Consider the following 19,491-nt stretch of genomic DNA (forward strand, 5'->3'; position numbering starts at 1 on the left):
TTTCCTTTTTGCTGCCATTTTTCACCTAAAAAAAAAGATTTTAATTTTCAGAAAAAAAAAAAAAAAAAAAAAAAAAGAAGCACCCTGACGTGCTTTACAGTCGCCTTTGATTCACTCGCTGGAGCCAATTAAAAAGCGAAGGGCTGCACCCAGATGGTGGAGTTCAATGGGAAGGGCCGACACACCCCGCCCCGGCCTGCGCCTCGTTCGCATTTACGTGGGAAATGTGAGGCACACAAATAGAGCGGGCACCCTTCCCGAGTGTGGTCACGCTCATATGCACACACCCTACAGTGTCCGTGACGACGCCTTTTTTTTTTTTAAACCGAGTCGCAATCGGCTGCAGATGTGAGGCAAACTGAGTCACCAAACGCTCTGCAGCACCAGACTCTTGTTTCCTTTTAAAGGCTGTGAGCCAAGGACAAGTTGAGCACAGACCTACGGTGCGACAGGTGAGGACGACAGCACGCACTGCGTGGGTCGAGTTTACACAACTCTGATACCAAGCGCAGCTGCAGGAGTAACACCAGTAGGCCAATACCATAAAGCAAAGATGAATGATAACACATCATGGAAATATTCAAATAAAGCTCTCCCTCCACACGCTTTTCTACAACTCTTAACCTCCGCCTGCTCTCTTCAGCCCAGACAAACCATTAAACGAATGCTTATTAAATAATGAAACATGTCAAAAACCATGTTCTGCCCAAGGTGCCAAAATGAGAATGCACACAAACGAAAACAGAAACTTGAGAATGTCATTAAGCAGGTTACTGTAGGTGTCGCTGAATCAGTCGGGTTGGCCACAGGTAAGCAGCCACACCTGCACATGTTTGTCATTACTCAACAAAAGCATTGTAAAATATGATCCTTTAAATACAGCGCAGCCAGACAGTGGAGGTTTCTGTGAAGCCATGCAAGCAGTTTCTGGAAGAGGCTTTGAGCCAGTAGAGATAAAGTTTCACACAAAAAAAACAATCAATATTGTACACATGCCTTAATGGGTTACTGCTGCATTGATGTGGATGATTTGCAGTTTTAGTTGCTGGTGTCTAAACATAAAAAAAAAAAGGTAGTTTAGAAGAGGATGTTTTGCACAGATCATTTGTCCATTTGGGAGGAAATTTGTCATCGCTTAAACAATTTAAAGTATTTTTCTCTAATCAGCTAATATTCTACCCAGTGGCGGTTCTAGACCACATTTACTGGTTGGTGGGGGGATTAGTGCAACATTTTCATTTTTAATTCTCTGGTAAAGTAAAACTGTAAAGGTAAAAAAAAATGAAATTAGTCCAAAGAACTAATTAGCTACAGTTTCTGTGCCAGCACACAGCATCATAAGAAACTGATTTATTACGATCTCTTTATTAGAGGAACTAGTTCTGCTGGGGCACCGGCCCCTACTGGGGCCCCATTTAGAACCGCCCATGGTTCGACCATGAACATCAACAACTGGGAGATTACACTGATGCAATGTTGGAGTCAAAATGTCGTCTTTAGGCGGAGGCCATCGCCAAATAGAAATATTTGCCTGAATAAAGTGACGGGAGTTTTCACTGCCTGTATGAAACGGAGCTGCCCCTCCCACACCTGTTTATGAACACGATCAGCCAGTTGACTAAAAAACAAAAGACACAAAACATTTCCTTTGCTTACAAGAGACAGTAATTATGTAGAAGCAAAAAAAGAGCCACACCCATTATTTTTTAAATTAAGGTAGCAGTGTTTTAAAACCATAGTTGGCAAGCTACATGCTAATCAGAGCACTTTTTTTTATAGGAAGTCTGTTTAAAAATAATTGGTAAAAAAACAAAAACAAAAAAAAAAACAATTATACAACTTTAATGCTGTATTATTTTAGCAGCAGGAAAAGCAGTTATGTTAAAATAAAAGCAAATAGATATAGCTAATTTTTTTTAGAAATATTTATAGCAATGCATATGCAGAACTTTAGAACAATTTAAAATGTTTTCACTGTAAAAAGCTGCATATTATTATAAACCAACATGTAGGCTAATTGCTGCTCTTGTGCTGAACAACAAGGTGAGAACACCTGACCGTGCAGAAAGCAGAGCAACCTGTTCAAGCACAAAACACACACACACACACATATGGGTGTGAGCAGCACCGCTGGGAAGAAAAAAAAAAAAAAACCTTTCACCACCCCTTCCTGACAGTCTGGTTTGTCCTCCAAGCGATAACATCGCACTCATAATGTCTGCCTTTAAAAACACAGACACTGTACGAACAAGGAAACTTACATCACATTTCAGCCTGCGGTAACAAACACACAGTTTTTATTAAAATAACAAAAAATAAATTTATTGTCTGCACTGCTGACACCATCAAAAGCAAACAGCTACTTAGGAGTGTATTGAGTGCACTGCTGGGGAATTGTTTTCACAACACACTCCTTGTAAAGTCATAATATTTCTCGAGTGATGTGTTATGTGGGTTTGGTGGAGGGGCTCAAGCAGACTTGTTGTTCAACCTTGTTCCAGCCGCTCATCCACAAGTGGGATCCCAGATGTAAGTGAGCTGCAGGCCCCAAAATGACTTTAGGGAAAATCTGGTGAATCACTCAGGACAGTAAACAAGTTTACACAGACATGTTTTCAATTCAAAAAGTGTGTGTGTGTGTGTGTGGGGGGGGGGGGGCAATCTAATACTAAATGGGGGTTTTTTAAATTCCAACTATTGTGCCTTATCTTACAAATAAAGACACCACTCAGAAGGGAGTGGACTCAACCAATTAAAAATAAAAAAATAGCTTTGTTATCGCGAGAAGACGGAGCACAAACTTTAGAAGTAGGAAAAAAAAAGTGTATTACATGACATATCAACTTGAATGGTGGGAAGCTTTAAGAAAAACACGATAGAAGCTGAATGGTGCAGGCTCCACCTAGCTTCCTCCAGTCAGTCTGTGGTTGAGCCGCCTCCTTTTCTCCCCAGACATTTTTACTACTATACGAGCATATTTCAAACGCTACCAAGAATATTCTTTTGTACAAATGTTAAAACGCAAACTTGCACAAACAAAACTCCTCCCATGTTCAGTCTCCAGTTGTTCATTTTTGATGTGTGCGCAAGTTACATCCTCTGAAAAGTTACCACTCGGAAATAAAGTAAAGGGTGTTTACACTCCTAAATGAGTTTATTGCTAAATGTGCGCAAGGATGAGGAGGGTGGTAATGATGAACAAGCAGTGGAGCTAAAGCTAGTCAGCTAGCGACGGACATGAAAGTTTTACAGGCAGGAAACTATCCCGTTTATTCCTGATAATCCATCCCTGTGATACAGAGGATGGTGGCTGTCTACAGTAAGACCATGGCATAAAAAAATAACCCCCCACTCCCTCCAAAAATCAAAATAAAGCAGTGAGAAGTTACTGGTCAAAAACAATTTCCCATAAAATTGGTACTCACGATGTCGGTGCTACAGAAATTCCAGACAGCGTCCAGTTTTGCAGCCCTGCCTCCTCCACGTAGAGACAAAAGTAGACAGCAGGAATTTTGACCCCGCCCTGATGGTGACCTCACCTCCTTTATGGAAGGCCAATAAGGCCAAAAATGTTAACACCGAATATGACTGTTTAGCGTTGGAGTCAGTCTCACGCTGAACTGTGTGTTAATTCTGATAAATTTATATTAATATTAATTTGATTAGTGTGTATCTCTGTATTGTTGGCAATAATTTCACCTGTTTTTTTTGTTTTCATGTAAAGTGCCTTCAAATTACATTTGTTGTGGAAGGGTGGTATAAAAATAACCAAAAAAGGGAAAGGATTTTTGGTAGCAGTGCTAAAAAACAAAAATGCGTAGAATTTTGAAATTATTTTCCTTCTATTTCTTAATTATTTGTCACACAGAATCAAAATAAAACACTATGAATTGATTTAATTTGTAGGGTTATGCACCATATTTGTCTAAAACTCCTTCAGTTAAAAAAATATTTAACATGCTCATTTTTTGTATTTCTCATTCACAGTTCATATTAGAAATAATTATATTTCAAATGACAAAGGTAATCTTTATTTTTTTCTTAAATTAAAATTGTTTTAAACAAATTATAATACAATAATTTTTAATAATATTATAAATAGACAAATATGGAAGACACAATATCAAAACTAAAGCTGTCAGAGAATTTTTGTAATGTTCTTCAGGTTATGCATTAAAAACAGAAGCAAAAAGTATAATTAAACAAAAAAAGAGGGAGAAGTGACAGAAAGAATGGAATAAAGATAACAGAGGAAGGTGGTATCGTCGGATTCAAAAGAGAAGGAGAAATTAGAGCAGGGAGGAGAAACAGAAGAGAAGAAATACTATTAGTAAGATTAAGATATGCATATACTGCACTTAACAGCTCATTACTCAGAATACACAAAATGTCAATATTATGAAGGAAATGAGACAATAGAGCATATTATTTTAGTTTGAAGAATATATGAGGTAGAAATGAGATTAATGTTGGAGGAATTTAGAAAAAACAAAGAAACTTCTAATTTAATAAATATTTCACAGGAAAATTCGTATATAGTAAAATTATTCACATCTTAATTAGTTGACAGAATGAACTAAAACTTGTATAAATTAAGACATTTTGAGCCATACTCCATATCAGTAGGTGGCGGTAATGCGACCTTATCGTTTCTTGCCAACCGCTAATAAAATTCAAGACGACGAAGAAGAAGCAGCAGCAGCAGCAGCAGCAGCAGAAGAAGCAGCAGCAGCAGCAGCAGCAGCAGCAGCAGCAGAAGAAGATGGAGAAGGCATCCATTCTTACTCCCGACGGAAGGTGGCGATATTTCAATCTTGTAAAAAGAGCTAGAGCAAGACATGTTTTTTTCCACTTTGGTTCCTCACTGAGGGCTAATTAGCGCCACAGTTTTTCTTTGGCAATTTAGTGAAATGAACCCTAAAGCAATGTGAAATTTTTGAACGACTCCTGTTGTTCTGCTGCTTTCCGACATGTCCGCTTTAAGGTAATTACTAAAGTTTGAAATGGGGGGCGTCTCTTGGTGCTAGCAAGTATAACGATAAAGTAGCTTAGCTCACTGCTAGCGGAATTAGCTAACAGTTAAGCTAACGAGGAGCATAAATTCATCAAAAATAAATAATTTAAGCTCAGTCTGCAGCTTCCCTTTATTACAGAAGGAATTCAGCAACAAATATATGTAGTTACGTTTCGGCGACAACCACTGCTATATAATCTAATTTTTCCTTTGACTGAGCTAAGCTCTCTGTTGTTCGATATTTTGATCAAGAGATGCCTTGGTTTTATGCGTGTTTACAAATCCTGAATAACATACTGTAGGGTAGTTTATTAAAACAACACTTCAATGGACCATGGTTATGAATTAGTCATAAATAGCTTGTGTTCACTTAGATGATCTACTATCTAAATTATTCTGGAAATTTAGAGACTCTGCGCTTTTCACAGCATTTCTTTATGAGTTGCTGATTTTTTTTTTTTTCCAGCAAAGGTTGGACCTGCTGATGTGTTGTAGTTAGTGTCGAGTGTCGTCATGGTTGTTTCTAATGAATATAATTTATTTTACTGGAGATGTACCATTCAGCTCGGAATAGATGGGCATCGTTGATTAGTTTTCCACATAAGGGTGCACAATATGTAGCAAATATATTGTTATTTCATTATTGATGTCACAAAGAACTGTGCTGAATGAAATATTTAGTAATGGTATGCCTTCATGAGTATATTTTCTGCACATTGTGCATGTCTAGACCTCAAGCACTGTTAAAGAGGTGACACTTTGAGAGGAATAACAAGCCTACATGGTGTCAGACTCAACATTTCACATGACTTTTAACTAAATAAATCAATTTCTGACTCCTGGTTCCATAACACCTTGTGTCCCGTTTGATGGTGGTTGCAGGTTCGATTCCCGGCCTGGTGACATTTGCCGCATGTCTTCCCTCTCTCTCATTACCCTCTATCCTGTCAAACTACTTTCAAATAAAGGCCACTAGAGCCAACAAAACCTTTTTAAAAAAATAAGTTTTGTCTGACCAATTGTTAAGATTTTGTGATTATTGCATTGCAATGTATCAGGAAATTGCACTTTCCATGCCAACAATGTAAGAAACCACATGTATGGATTCTTGTTGTGTAGATGCTCACATCTGATTTGAAACAATCCAAGAGTTATTGAACCATTTTAGTAACTGATAATAATGAAAGACCAAAAGGAGTGAGTATGCCTCTTTGATGCAATGATGTGGATAGTTTTGTAATCTCTTTCTTTTGGATTAAAAACTGCCACACTATCAAAAATATGTATTTTTCTCTTTTATTATATCATGATTTGCTGTGGGGGAAATGCAGTTTGTCAAAACTCTGAATCAGCAGGTCAGACCACAAAGAAAAGAGCAATATTGGCTAGAAAAGGCCAAAGATTGGTTGAACCATTGTTGTATATACTACGTTAAAGCAAAGTTTGAAGGCATGAACATATGTAGCTGTGAGTTATGAGAAAAAATGCTTTGTTGATGCTCAGCTGCAGTCTTTGTTGCCTTCTGATTCCTTCTTTACTGGTGCATGGTTGGCCATTACTCAAAACCATTTGACTGAAGTCTGTTTGCATTCCTTTTGTCTAAATATGCAGTTACAAGGCATGCATAGTTTGCTACAAGAGGGGGAAAAAAATCCTGTTAGGTTTCATTCATTATTTGCTCTCTGATGATGAAAGATTTTAAAACATTGTCTCTCAATATTCTAAAGGGAAAAAGAAAATCTAAAATATACCAGTGTCAGTTGAGCTACAATCATAGTGCTGTAGATAATAAATCTCTTACAATACCTGCGATTTTCTACTTTTCAGAGGAACCTCCAGCAACAAGCTGAATTTATTGGTCGACAAGCTTCATGAATATTTGGTTCACTCCAGCATTGAGGACAGATATGACATTCCAACATCAGATGGATGTCATGGTACATGTTTTTTTATAAACTCAATAAAAAGCACTGGTAACTTTGTAATAATATTTTTTAAAAACATTACTGATCTTCTGTTTACAGGTCAGATAAACAAACGGTTTTCTGTGGAGAACTCAAGAGTGGATAATGCTACAGAGGTAAATAAGCTTTGGATAGTTAACGTGTTGAACACCGTGGAAAAACCAATAATTCGAACAAAATCATTATTCCTGACCGGTCATGCGATTGGAAACTATAAACTTCAATTGGTGACATTTGTAAATCCCAAAAACTGTTCAGTGAAATTAGGATTTTTATCTTTGCAGCGTCTATTTTTTAAAATGTTTTCACAGATTGTTCCTTGAACTCGTATTTTAAATGAAGTCATTACTGATTACCCTTAAGCAACACAGCTTCACTACTTCATGAGATTTTTTGATCAAATTGGTCAAATTTAATGCAAGGTAACTTTTTCTAATTTGGGAAATATTTTGAAATTTGTAAAAATAAAAATTATTGTCAAATAATTTTGACAATAGCTTAAGTAGTTTAATTTTCTACTTCACCTATTCCTACAGCAAAATAGTTTAAAGACCAGCATATCTATCTACAATCTACATGTCGACTAATCTTGGAATAGCTAACAAAGACATTTAGTTTTAGTATCTTTCAACTATAGAATTTAGTTTATTAATTCTGCTGCATTTTTGTAAACTTAAACGTGCAGCTTGCTTATGGCTTAAAAAATAGAAATTCCTTGAGACTAAACCTACAATCACTTATTTTGCAGGCTGGTTTGGACACTAGATATTCGAAAAGGTGAGTTTAACCTTCATTTCTACCAGTCAAGTTAATGTGAAAAGTTTTTATTTACCACCCAAATGGATAAATGAGGGAAAATATTTAAATTTCAACCTTGATAATTGTTGCAAAGTTTTGTAATTAGCATTTTAATTTATTTTTTACTTTTACTGATATTTTAGAAAACCCTCAGTAGTTGTAAAGCACTCCGGACTGGATGAATCTGGCGAATCAAATGCAAGTGAAGACTTTGAGATGCCCGTCAGCTCAAATGGTCACCTTGACGTTACTAGATTGCCTAAAGGTACGTGTTGCAGTTTTTCCCTGCTGTCCCATTTCTGCTTTGTTGTTGGATTTAACCTCTTGCTTTGACAGGTACGGTGTTGGTGAGACCTGAGCCAGTGGACAATGGAAGAGATGAATTCAGAGGTCCAGAATTTCGTAGTCGCAAGCCAGGAGTACTTCGGAAAGAATTTTCAAGGAAACGTGCAGGTCAGCCTCTACACAAATTAAATTCTTATTTTTATGAGCAGTAGAGGTAATATTATCAATAACCCATTTGTGACTTTAGTAATTTGATTAAATTAAAAGAGCAGTGTTTTGTGGTCTTATACAATAATTTATTTTGTTGTTGGAAAGTGGATTTTTCATTTCACTTTATGTATAAAAACTCATTTTTGTCAGTTTGCTTTAAAACATCTCACTCTTACGTTGCTATAAATATTCAGTCGTGTTTTCAAGTAGATCCATGATCCAACAAATGATTTGTATAACAGCGTTGTCGCTAATGATAGAGTTGTCGTTTCCCAGGAGGGCAACATGTGGGAATTGTGTGTTGTACTGCGTGTGGCCGACAAGTTAACCACTTCCGGAGAGATTTGCTTTATCAGCATCCGGTTCTGAAAGTGCTTATTTGCAAGGTAAGTCTACGTCCTGGCACCTCAGAGCCAGAAAATAATCAAAGCAAAAAAGATTATGAATAATTGATTCATTATAGTCAGCTGATTTATTTTATGGTGATGATGGAGTGATTATCAGAATATTTTGATTTACTGGAGAAAGGTTAACATCGTTAATATAAAACATTTGCTTATTTTCTGCTTCTTTCTTTATAACAAACACTCGTACAAATTTTGGATAAAATTTTCAGACTGACTCTGAATTACTTGCATTCACTGAATTTTACTCCGGTTAATTTGATTCACAGTGTTGACAGGCAAACCGTAATTAACCTGCTTTCATAATAATATATGAAAAGGCAAAATAATAAAATATATGTCTTAGAGCTTTTCAATCTACCTTAGAATATTACATTTTATTAAAAAAATCCATATTGCATAAAAATATATATACATTTTCTGAGAAACTGTAGCTTGAATGTTCATTAGCTGGAATAAAAACTCAAATTATTTCTGTGCCTAGTGTGTCTTTTTGAACAAAATTACGTTAGTTAAAGAGCTTTTTGATTGTATTGTAATGGAGTTGTTGAGTTTGTCTCAGAAATGCTCCATTGATGTCCTACATGGCTCAACAGAACCTTCTGCTCTTTACCGGTTTACCATTGCAGAGTTGGTAAATCTTCAACTCGAGCAAAACAGTTACGGCAAGAAGAAACTATTTTGACTTTATTTTTCTGTATAGCACTCTGGATTATATATTTTGCATTACCTTCGAAATAAACTGTGCTACACAAACAAACTTGCCTTACATTTACCAGTGATTTGAGCATTTGTTCTACCCCCATGAAGCAAAGACTTCTTACGTTCTTTACCTTGGAATGTCATCAGTCTCGTAGTCAGTACTTATGCTTCTTTGGTATATTGAGGTTGGGCGGAAAGTATATTTATGTAGCTGTAGATCAAGAGATTGAGGTGTCTGTATGCTGTTTTATGGCTGTAAAGTTTGGCTGTATAAACAACAATGGAAGACCACAGAGTTTTTCTCTTTTTTCTTGTGGTGCAGTACTAAGAAACTTTGACCTATATAAAATATGTAACCCTTTGAAGATTTAAATATGGAAGTCATAAATGTCTAAGTTTCCAAACAGCTGGCTGCACATATCATATTACAAACTAACAATTTGTTTTCTTTCATTAGTCATGCTACAATTATTACTCAAGTGACGATATCAGTAAGGATAGAGACGGCATGGATGAGCAATGCAGGTGAGATTTCTTGTATGTAGTATACTATTTCAATTGAAATATCAAGGACATTACACAATAAGCTGTTTACCTCGTTTGCTATGTTTTCCATGTAGGTGGTGTGCTGAAGGAGGCAACTTGATCTGCTGTGACTACTGTAGTAATGCTTTCTGCAAGAAATGCATTCTTAGAAATTTGGGCAGGAAGGAGCTCTCCAGCATCTTGGAGAGCAAATGGTATTGCTACGTGTGCAGCCCAGAGCCGCTTTTTGACCTGGTGATGGCCTGCGACACCGTCCTGGAAAATGTGGAGCCCCTGTGGCCTCATCAGCGGAGGAGGAACCGAGCGGAGACGGAGAAGTCTGAACTGTACCGCATACTGTCACAACGCTCTGCGCAGAACATTCCTTTGGATAAATGGGACCACAGTGGCATGGACGGAAATGTGATCTTTAACTACAACAATCTGCAAGTTTCTAAGGATGTTACTAAAAAGGCAAAACATCTGGTAGACTCAACAAATGCCTTAAACCAAACATTCATCAGTTTCATTGAGACGGTAACAACAAGCAAGCCTACGCCCAGTGTTCGCGCTGTGTATTTGAACTCCTTTTTAGCTGTAGTGAAAGGCCTGCGAAAGTCTCTGACCGCACTGGAAGACAGCCTTAAGGAGGAATTTAGGGACCTGGATGTTGGGAGCAATTGGGAAAATATCCTCAGCAGTGACTGCAAACGTCTTATGAGAAATTCAGACATTGAGCTGGATAAGTCTGATAAAAGACGCTTAAGTAGCTTGCAGAAACTGGCAGCTGAGCACTTTGAAGACAATGACTCTGACTCCAAAGGATACATTGACCTCACAAATGACTGTTCTGAGAAGGAACTAGATTCAAGTTCTGAAAACATCGGCCTGACATCATCTTCAAGCGAGGTAGACATGTCTAAAAAGCTAATTGTACAACTTACACCTGTACCTGTGGAGCAGAAAGAATCAGCCAATGTCCCAAAGTTGGATGAAAACTTCCCTGAGGAGGAAAATAAATCTAAGGAAAAGGATGCATCGGAAGAACAGGTTGTTGGAAGTCCTAAGGATGAGAGACAGATGAGCATTGACGCTGCTAGTACGCCGATCTTGCTGAAGGAGAAACAAGGCAACAGACGATCCCCTCGTTTGAAGACGACTCCGTTGCGGAGACAAAGTGACATAATCAAACCGTCACTTTCAGGCGTAGACAGCGAGAGTGACTCTGAACCCGAGGAGACGCCCGACACAGTGCCTGCCACGGGTAATGACGAGCAAACTTTGAGCCGGTCAAGAGATGATTCAGATTCAGATGAAGTACCTGCCGCCCTTCTTGAGCGGGCAGCGATGACGCACAGCTCAGACGAACCTCAGAGCGACGAAGACGGAAACCAAGCACCTCCGGACAAGGTGGCCAAGAAATGCCTGTTTTGGCTCACCAAGAACAGTCCTATGTCGCCGGAGAAGCTGCGGCGAAAACGCAAGATGCTGGACCGCTCATCTGAATCAGAATCGGGCAGCAGAGTAGTTAAGGCTCGACAGGAGAGCGGGACAGATTTCTCAAGTGATGATCAAGACTCTCAGAAGGAAATACAAAACTTAAATACGGTGAGGTCGATCGGGAAGCCTCATCTCATGAGAAGAGAAGAGGAAGGCGTGGTGAGAAAGCAGAAGAGGATGCAAGCTAGCAAGTCCAAAGGGAAACACCATCAGGATGTGACTGATTCGTCATCCTCGTTGAGTGATGATGAACAAGAAGACGACTCTGGCAGCGACGTAAGTGATCAGAAGATGAAACCGATCACAGAAAATGTGGCGTCACTTGGAGTAGCAGCATTCCAACAATCCTCAGGTGAGCTTCTCTAATCTGTCTGCTATTACCTTTTCTTACTGAACTTATATCCTTTATTATGATTTAATAGGCCGGTCACGATAATTAATCAATTAATCGCATTATGAATGAAAGTTATTGGCCTTATTTTAATGCATCGGCTTTATCGTTTCTTCCTGCCTGTTTCTATTGATGACACTGGATGAAAAATGCATCGTATGTTGTGTTTAGTTTTTATTCAAATGCATTTTTTGTTAATGGAGACTGAGAGTCCATTTTATTTTAATTTTTGGTTGTTTTGTTATGTTTACCAGTTCCAGTGTTAAGTGTTCTTTTGAAAGTGAAATGTATTTATTTTTGGCAGGATATCTCTTGCTTTACTACCATTACATTAGCTTAAAATGGTCTTCTAACAATATTATCGTTTATCGCAATAATTTTTGAGACAATTAATCGCTTAGCAAAATTTATCGTGACAGGCCTAATTATGAATAGTAAACTTATTTCTAATTTAAATCTTACTGTATAGGAACATTAATTGTGAAAGGTAAGTTGCAGGTCGGATTTACCAAACTTTTGACAGAAATGCAAAAGAAAAGTTTGAGATAAAATCTCCAGAAAGTCGTCTATGCACTGGCAGTTTCTGATTTGGGCGAAGGCGCCAGGTGCCCCCCTAGAATTGCCTTTAATGGTTTATAACTGAAACATTTTACAACTTTTCAGTAAATCCTCCTTAATGTAATGTAATGTTTCTTGGTTATTTCGGGGTTTTTTCTCCACGTGAAGCTCGTTTGAACTGCCTTGTTGCTGAAATTGTTGAGGAAAAGATACTTTTACAAGAATCTAGATGAGAAGAAGTAACAAATTGATTCATGTGAAGGTTAGGATTGTTATGCACTAAAGATTTTGTGGAGCTCAACACAGATGGTCTTGCCATTTGTCTGTTGTTAAGAAAATGTCTTTGTGTGTTTGATGTTAAAGAGAAGCCCTTTGATTGTTTTGGATACGGGAAAGTAACACAGTGATTAGTCCCGGGCATTAAGGATTCATCCCCTGCTGTTTTATGACAGTGTAAGGGTTTGTCTGTGTGAGGGCAGTTGACCAATCTTATGACAAGGCTATTTGTGTAATCTAAAAGAGAAGAGAGGTATTTAACATTTATAAAATGGTATAAAATTACACCATAAAGATAAGCTTGACGAAGAGGCATGTGATAACTGGATGAGCTGCAGAGATCCTCAACATATCGGGTGAGATTGAATAGAAAGACAAATATTAGTTGTGAACTCTGCAAATGTGGTAAAAACAAAAGCCGGTTTTAAAAGAATGGTATAAGAAACCTAAATGCAAAAAGCCATGTAAGGGCCACATGTGGAATATGAAGGTACTCCGGTCAGATGAGACTGAAAAAAACATTTCTAACCTACAAACAAAACACTGTTTGGCTGGATCCCAACACTGCGTCTTGCCTTGAGCAACATTTGTGGTGACAGTACAGGAAAATTATTTAAAGCACACAGTCAAGGCTACAACAGACTGGTGTTTATTTCTAAGCATATTCAGAAGGGCATTGTCAAAATCCAAACATAAATCTAATTGGGATTCTGTGGAAAGACTTGATAATTGATGTTTAGAGGGCCTCCCTGAATAAATCTGACTCGCCTTGAGATGTTTTACAAAGAAAGATAAACAGAGCTTTCTTGCTTTATATGTCTGAAACATTCCATAAAACTTACAGCAATTAGTGCTTTGAAAGACAAGCTATTGACTTAGTGGGTTGTAAATAAAGGAGTTTCTTTATTTCACTCTGAACATAACCTTGTGTCCTGTGTCAGTTTTTGCAGGTAACCTTGTTTTGGGTAATAACAGACTCAGTCTGCAAATTATATTTTCTTCTTTTCCCCCCAAGGAGATGAAGAGCAGTCTGGGCCCTCATGGGCAGCAGAAGATGATGAAGATCCTGAAAATAGGTACGGTTCGAAAAGCCCGGAAGTCGAGTTTGTAAAAGAGTATAGCTGTAAAAGAAAGGATGCAACTCCAAATCCTGGTTTCCGCGCCAAATCTGGGAACATCCAAGTCATTAGAACTGAGTTACGGTCTTTTCAGACACGGCCTAAACGTAGCTGCAGGGCTCCGACAGTCAAATACACATTTTAGCAGAAGAACTTCTACATATATATCAACTTTGTGACTTTTTATCTATATTGTCTCTGTCTTAAATTGCCTTTATAATAATCTAATTACAGAAGTTACATACATTTTTTACGATATACTATTTGATTCTCTTCCCTGTATGCTTAGATAACTCCAGTAGTAGACTTTAACTTGCAGGAACATAAACTCAAACGAGTGAAGGCTTTTTTTTCCCACCTTTGCCAACTTGTCTGTTTATGAAGCACAGATTTTTCATTCGTTGTGATTTGATTTAAGTAAAATGTCACTGAATCTGTTCACAATGCGCATATGTTTTATCCACCAGTGACAGTACCTAAAGCAGATTGAATTTTATTTACAGATTAAGTATAAAGTTTGAGACCTGCATGCAAAAATGTGATATATCTTCTACTCCAACAGAATGCAAAATGAATTTAATATATTTAGAAAATACTTGAAAATGCAGATTAAGTTTTATTTTGGAGAATTGGAGAAAGTCGGGTGTAGTTGCAGGTCTGTTGAAAACTTTATACTTCGCCTGGGCCAAAATTGTGTCATGATTCTGGTGTGAGTTGAGTTTTGAGAAGATGATACAATATCCATTTCAAAATTAAGTTTAATGATTTCATTCAACTTTTGATACATGTTGTTTTCACCGCATATACACCTTTTACTTTCTCACCTCATAATCACTATGTTACAACAGGTCAGCATAGTTGAAATTGACACGGGTGCATTAATTTGCTCATAAGGACCTTTTTCATACAACAATCTTGGACTCATTTGCTGAATAATTAGCCTGAATCTTACCAAACACGCATCAGCAACTGATGATTACTGGTTTTGAATTTTATTATCGTAAATTATACAACCGTTGTTGGTTTTACTTCCTGAGTAATAGTCCTGATTTAACTGAAATGGTTTCATCATTTAACCCAATGGCGTATTTTTTCTTGGACACCGTGAGTAATGATATCAATTTGACTTGATAATACTTGCACTCAGTGTGTTTGTGCACCTTGTGTGCTGTTAGTCACAATACAACATAATAGGCGTAATGATGCATCAGCTATGAAGGCGAGGTAATGCACATTTGGGTTCATGTTAGTTAAACCTTTATTTCATCAGGCAAAACATCAAGAACAATTTCTTTTTTTATGATGTTAGTCTGAAAGTGCTAAAATACTTAAAAGGGGAGAGCACAACAAAATGTACATGCAGTGTGTTCATACAGCAAAACATTTGCCGTTTAGTGTCTCAGATTTAGTACTTTTAAGCAGTTTGATCAAAGGCAGTCGTGACTCATTTAAAACTGTGAAACAACCCTTTAGCAGATGCCGACATCAGTGAAGTAGGTGACCTACGGTTAGCCAGTCACCTTTTTCTCAGTGTTCGTAAATCATTTTATTCTTCTCAGTCACTGTGTCGCCATGTCTTAATCGACTGTCAATCCAAAATGCCGTCTGATAAACGATTTAAAAAGTGGGAGCTTTTTCTGTGCTTTTTTGAGCTAGTCTGATGTGCTAGCTTTATTAGCTCAGTCAGCACAAAAGGACAACTTGACAACTACTTCCTTCGTCTCTTCAAAGTAAGAATCTCAAGGATTATCAGAGCCTATATTTCATTCCTACAAGAAAATTATCTTATAGGAACAAATAGCTATTTGCTTTCTCATGATAATTCACTATTTTCCACATTCTCACCTTCTCTAGTGGGAGTGTGAGTGCAAGTTGCAGCACAGTGAGATTTGCTATTTATTTCAATGCAGACTACTCTTGGTAGCACAAAGCCATGACTTTGTATTACTTTTCCATTTTACACATTTAAGCACAGAGTCCTTGCTCAGAAGCAGAGATGCTAACAGTGAATACCAGAAAGTTTCACTACGTTCTCTTAACACAACGGCATTAGATAGAAAATCTTTGGTCCCTTCAACCCAAAGTTTTCTTTTGAACTTCCAACTTTGTGTCTGCTTTTTCTATTTCTAGATATAAGCTTGAAAATAGAAAACATTTGAGAATGTTGAAGATGCTGTTCACTTTACAAATACGCTGCACTGCTAGAAAGTTTTTCCTTTCTTTTCATAGTGTTGCATTTGAAGTAGCTTCAGCAGTTTCTGATGCAGTTTTCTGTTAAATAAGATGATGAGAACTGAATTCTTTGTCTCGAGAGTTTTATTACATCATGTTACAACAAGGAGAGCAATATCGATGCTCCTCAGAGCTGTGGCTGCTTGCAGGCGGACACAAAATGTCTACTTTTTTTTTTTTTTTTTAAACATCCCACTCCCACTCTCCAAGATGACCTTCACATACCAAAGCTTGGAGAAAAGCTCCATGTTGCCACACTTTGTTGATGCCTTCCAGACACACTCTGTTTTATTTTACCTAGTGATTAACTGTTACAAGCAAAAAGAAGAAAATACAAAATCAAAAGTTACATTTTTTTTATTTATTACAAGTTCATACATGAACAGCTTCACGTCTCTTGTTTTGTCTTTACTCTCCTCTCTAAGAAAACTTTGACCAGTCAGGACTGGATAAATCATTCTGAGGATTGTGTTGCAGTAGGAATGTTGGCAATAAGTAGTTGGCAAAAGTCCTGCTTCCCATACATTTGCACACCTCACTCTTCTTCTTTTAATATTAATTTAATTGAGAACCTGTGAAATAGTTTACAATACTGTTATGAAGAAACATACTCTAAATGAATATATGAATTTTAAATGAAGTATCTATGCAATATAAAGTTATATCAATGAAACAACAAGACTGAAAACATTTCATAAACTATGATTATTGGTTAACAATGGCACCCACACAATTGCATTAAATACAAGCTCATGTTGTTAGCCTGCAAAGTTTACTAATGACAATTAATTAGTTATTTATGATATACAATTTTTTTTTTTTTACTAAAGTTAAAAAAAAAAAAGTCTTTATGGAGATCTTTACATAGAGAGAAATGGAATCTAGTTGGCACAGTCCATCTTTTATTTAAATGCATTTCTGCTTTATACATATATAATTTATTCATATTTCATTCATATTTAAATATTTGGTCAACTCTTGTCCAAAGCAGGATTTCCTGACTCTTTCCTGAACTGGTGTTCTTCATGTTTTGCAACCACTTTCTATACACAGAGTATACATTTCTGCTGACCATTAAAAACCAATCCCAACCCAAATTCTGCCTAACTGGAAAACCAATCGTTTTTAATTGCAGTTACGCAGGTGAAGACTTTTTCTTCCAGGTCAGTCCTTTTAGAAATTACCGGCAACTTTGTATATACTGGGAATTGAGAGTGGGCTGTGAAACACGACTTTTAAAATGTAAAGCAACCTAAACCTCCACAATCCCTTTAACGACATCCATGTTTGTCTCTCGTGTTTTTCCAGGTTGGATTTTCTGACAGCACAGCAGTGAAAACAATGCTGTTAGGAAACTGTCGCTTAATCTGGGACTTTAGGCCTCTATCTATCTATCTGTCTGCCATCCCTCTGTTTTAGTTGTAGTGGTAGTGCTTAGTACATGTAGATAAAAATGGTCAGCAGAAATGTGAGCTTCATATTGTTTGTGGTTTTTTGCTTAAACTTTAAAAGGATATTGTAGAAACGCATGCGGTTGTCCCGGGCAACCCATGCCTGTTAGTGACCCTCATAAGTGTTTGCTATTTAGATTGTCTTTTTTTCTAAGTTAAATCAAGACTGAAGGTGCTCGTCGTCTTTTACCTCTGCTGTAACTACTGTACTGTATTATTTTTTTTATGTTAACATATTCAGATCTAATCATCTTGTAACACTTGTGGAAAAAACTGGGCGTGGCCAGCATTTAAACCCCACCTTCAGATCCGGGTCTGACCTGTCTGAGAACTTTGATAAACTCAAAGTCCATCTCATGAAGTACGGACTTCTAGTCAGTACAGGAGCTCATGTATATATTTTTTTGTAGCTGTACATACTTTTGATCCTTCTTAACACCATGTAGTATTGAAACCAAACGCTTTTTACATTTGTAAACTGGCCTTATTTATTTTTTATTACTTTTTGGGATCATTTCCTATTTTTTTGTTTTGTTTTTATTTTCCATCAGAGATTGAAAAAAACGGGCGAGGTAACTTTTTATTCTACGTAATTTTTTTTTTTTTTTACAAACTTCTCAGTTAAGCAGTTTTGTGCCTTTTTAAAAAAAGAGAATTATAGAATACTTTTTTTCTTTATAAATTTAAGTTTTTGCCCCCTTTGTTCAGAGTTGATCAGTATTTCGAAAAGGTTGAGTAAATTGGGCTACATCTGAAATCATTGTGACTTTTCACTTGGGGAAAAAAAGTGTTACAAGCATGAAAAAAAAAGACTTGTGATTCCCTGTTTTGCTTAAAAACAAGAAAAATGCAAAGACTTTTTTTTTCGTTTTTATTTTGTCTGTGAACCTTAATTGCTGTAATAAATATTTACGTTTAAAATGCCTCTGCCTCTTTTTTAATTCTTATGTTTCTATCTTAGTTGCCTTATTTTTAGAGCTGACCTATTTGTAACTTTTGCAAAGGTTTAAGGTGTAACATCATCTGAAATTTCTATAAAAGTAATTAATCCAGTTAGTCTGTTCACACCGTTTTGAGTTTTTACGTTAAAGCAGAGCAGGGACAGCCATTAGCAAAGTAGCAGACATTTTATAGAGATTTCATCCACATTTTCCTCCTCTGTTGTTGCTATTTATCTTTGATTATATATTAAATCTGTTAAAATTATTTAAGTAATTGTAAAGTAAACTACAGGTGCCTTTTTCCTTGTGTTCTACTTTTAAAAGAATCGCTAAGCAATTGCTATTGGCCCAAATTAAAGCCAACCTCTCTTCGGATGGGGACATTTCTTCCGAAGGGGAAACTCAGGAGGATCCGTCTGAATCAGATGGCGACGGGGAACCTAGTCAAGGCAATGAGGATGATAATGCAGCAGATGCTCACAGTAAGTCTTTTGGCTTTTTGTAAAGAAGAAACAAATCCAGCTTTTAGTGCTGACTCAGCGCTGAGCGTAAAGCATCCACCTGGAGTCCTGCCTGTTTGCCAGGTGGATATGACGGTAGAATATATTTCTGTGCAGGAGAAGACCTGGTTTCAGAGTCATCAGACAGCATGCTCGATGAGCCAAAGTCCAGGCACCACCTTCTCCGCCACAAACTCACTTTAGATGAGGGAGCTTCCAGTGACAAGACAGAACCTGAGGGTGAAGTAGGGATGCAGAAGAGCAAAGGAAGAACCAGGAGGAAACGTCTGTTTTGTAAGCAAGCGCACAAATTGCACCAATGTAGGTGGAGGAGGAATGTAAACGCTGCTCTAATGTTTAGTTTTTATCCCTTGTCAAGCTGGTAGTGAGACTTGTAGTGAAGGTAGCGAAGAGACGGAGATGAGCGAGGAGCTGAGTGAGTCCGAGGATGATCCTGCTGAAGATGGGATCGAGAGGTACATTTCATTTTTACCGTCGTCTTTGGTAGAGAAATGCTCCAAGATGAAGAAAAGGTAAAAAAAAACGTTTCAGCATTGTTGCTCCTATGCTGCCGGAAATGAGTTCATATAAACGCATGATGGAAATCATATTAAAGACACAT

General features: G+C 37.2%; 2 protein-coding genes across 4 annotated transcripts in view; one reads left to right on the forward strand and one right to left on the reverse strand.

Annotated features, from left to right (window-relative positions):
- Nucleotides 1-3,523, reverse strand: part of pls3 (plastin 3 (T isoform)) — a 21,334-nt gene extending 17,811 nt beyond the window's left edge. Inside the window, exon 1 of the mRNA XM_015046092.1 lies at nt 3,426-3,523. The gene's annotated coding sequence lies outside the window, so the exon portion shown is untranslated. The remainder of the gene's footprint in view (nt 1-3,425) is intronic.
- Nucleotides 3,524-4,806: 1,283 nt separating this feature from the next.
- LOC106955734 (transcriptional regulator ATRX-like) overlaps nt 4,807-19,491 on the forward strand; it is a 28,200-nt gene continuing 13,515 nt past the window's right edge. For 2 of the 3 annotated variants that reach the window (XM_015046088.1, XM_015046091.1), the window contains exons 1-13: nt 4,808-4,984; nt 6,842-6,951; nt 7,039-7,094; nt 7,727-7,755; nt 7,920-8,041; nt 8,113-8,229; nt 8,548-8,657; nt 9,835-9,902; nt 9,998-11,754; nt 13,643-13,703; nt 18,694-18,851; nt 18,987-19,163; nt 19,249-19,345. In XM_015046088.1, the coding sequence (XP_014901574.1) occupies nt 4,971-4,984; nt 6,842-6,951; nt 7,039-7,094; nt 7,727-7,755; nt 7,920-8,041; nt 8,113-8,229; nt 8,548-8,657; nt 9,835-9,902; nt 9,998-11,754; nt 13,643-13,703; nt 18,694-18,851; nt 18,987-19,163; nt 19,249-19,345 (2,876 nt within the window). In that variant the 5' untranslated portion in view covers nt 4,808-4,970. Of the gene's footprint in view, nt 4,985-6,841; nt 6,952-7,038; nt 7,096-7,726; nt 7,756-7,919; nt 8,042-8,112; nt 8,230-8,547; nt 8,658-9,834; nt 9,903-9,997; nt 11,755-13,642; nt 13,704-18,693; nt 18,852-18,986; nt 19,164-19,248; nt 19,346-19,491 lie in introns of all 3 variants that reach the window. The other variant, XM_015046090.1, reaches the window with a different exon arrangement.

This window comes from Poecilia latipinna, unplaced genomic scaffold (genome assembly GCF_001443285.1).
Source record: "Poecilia latipinna isolate Pla-1442-1.1 unplaced genomic scaffold, P_latipinna-1.0 Scaffold763, whole genome shotgun sequence".
Classification (NCBI taxonomy): Eukaryota; Metazoa; Chordata; class Actinopteri; order Cyprinodontiformes; family Poeciliidae; genus Poecilia; species Poecilia latipinna.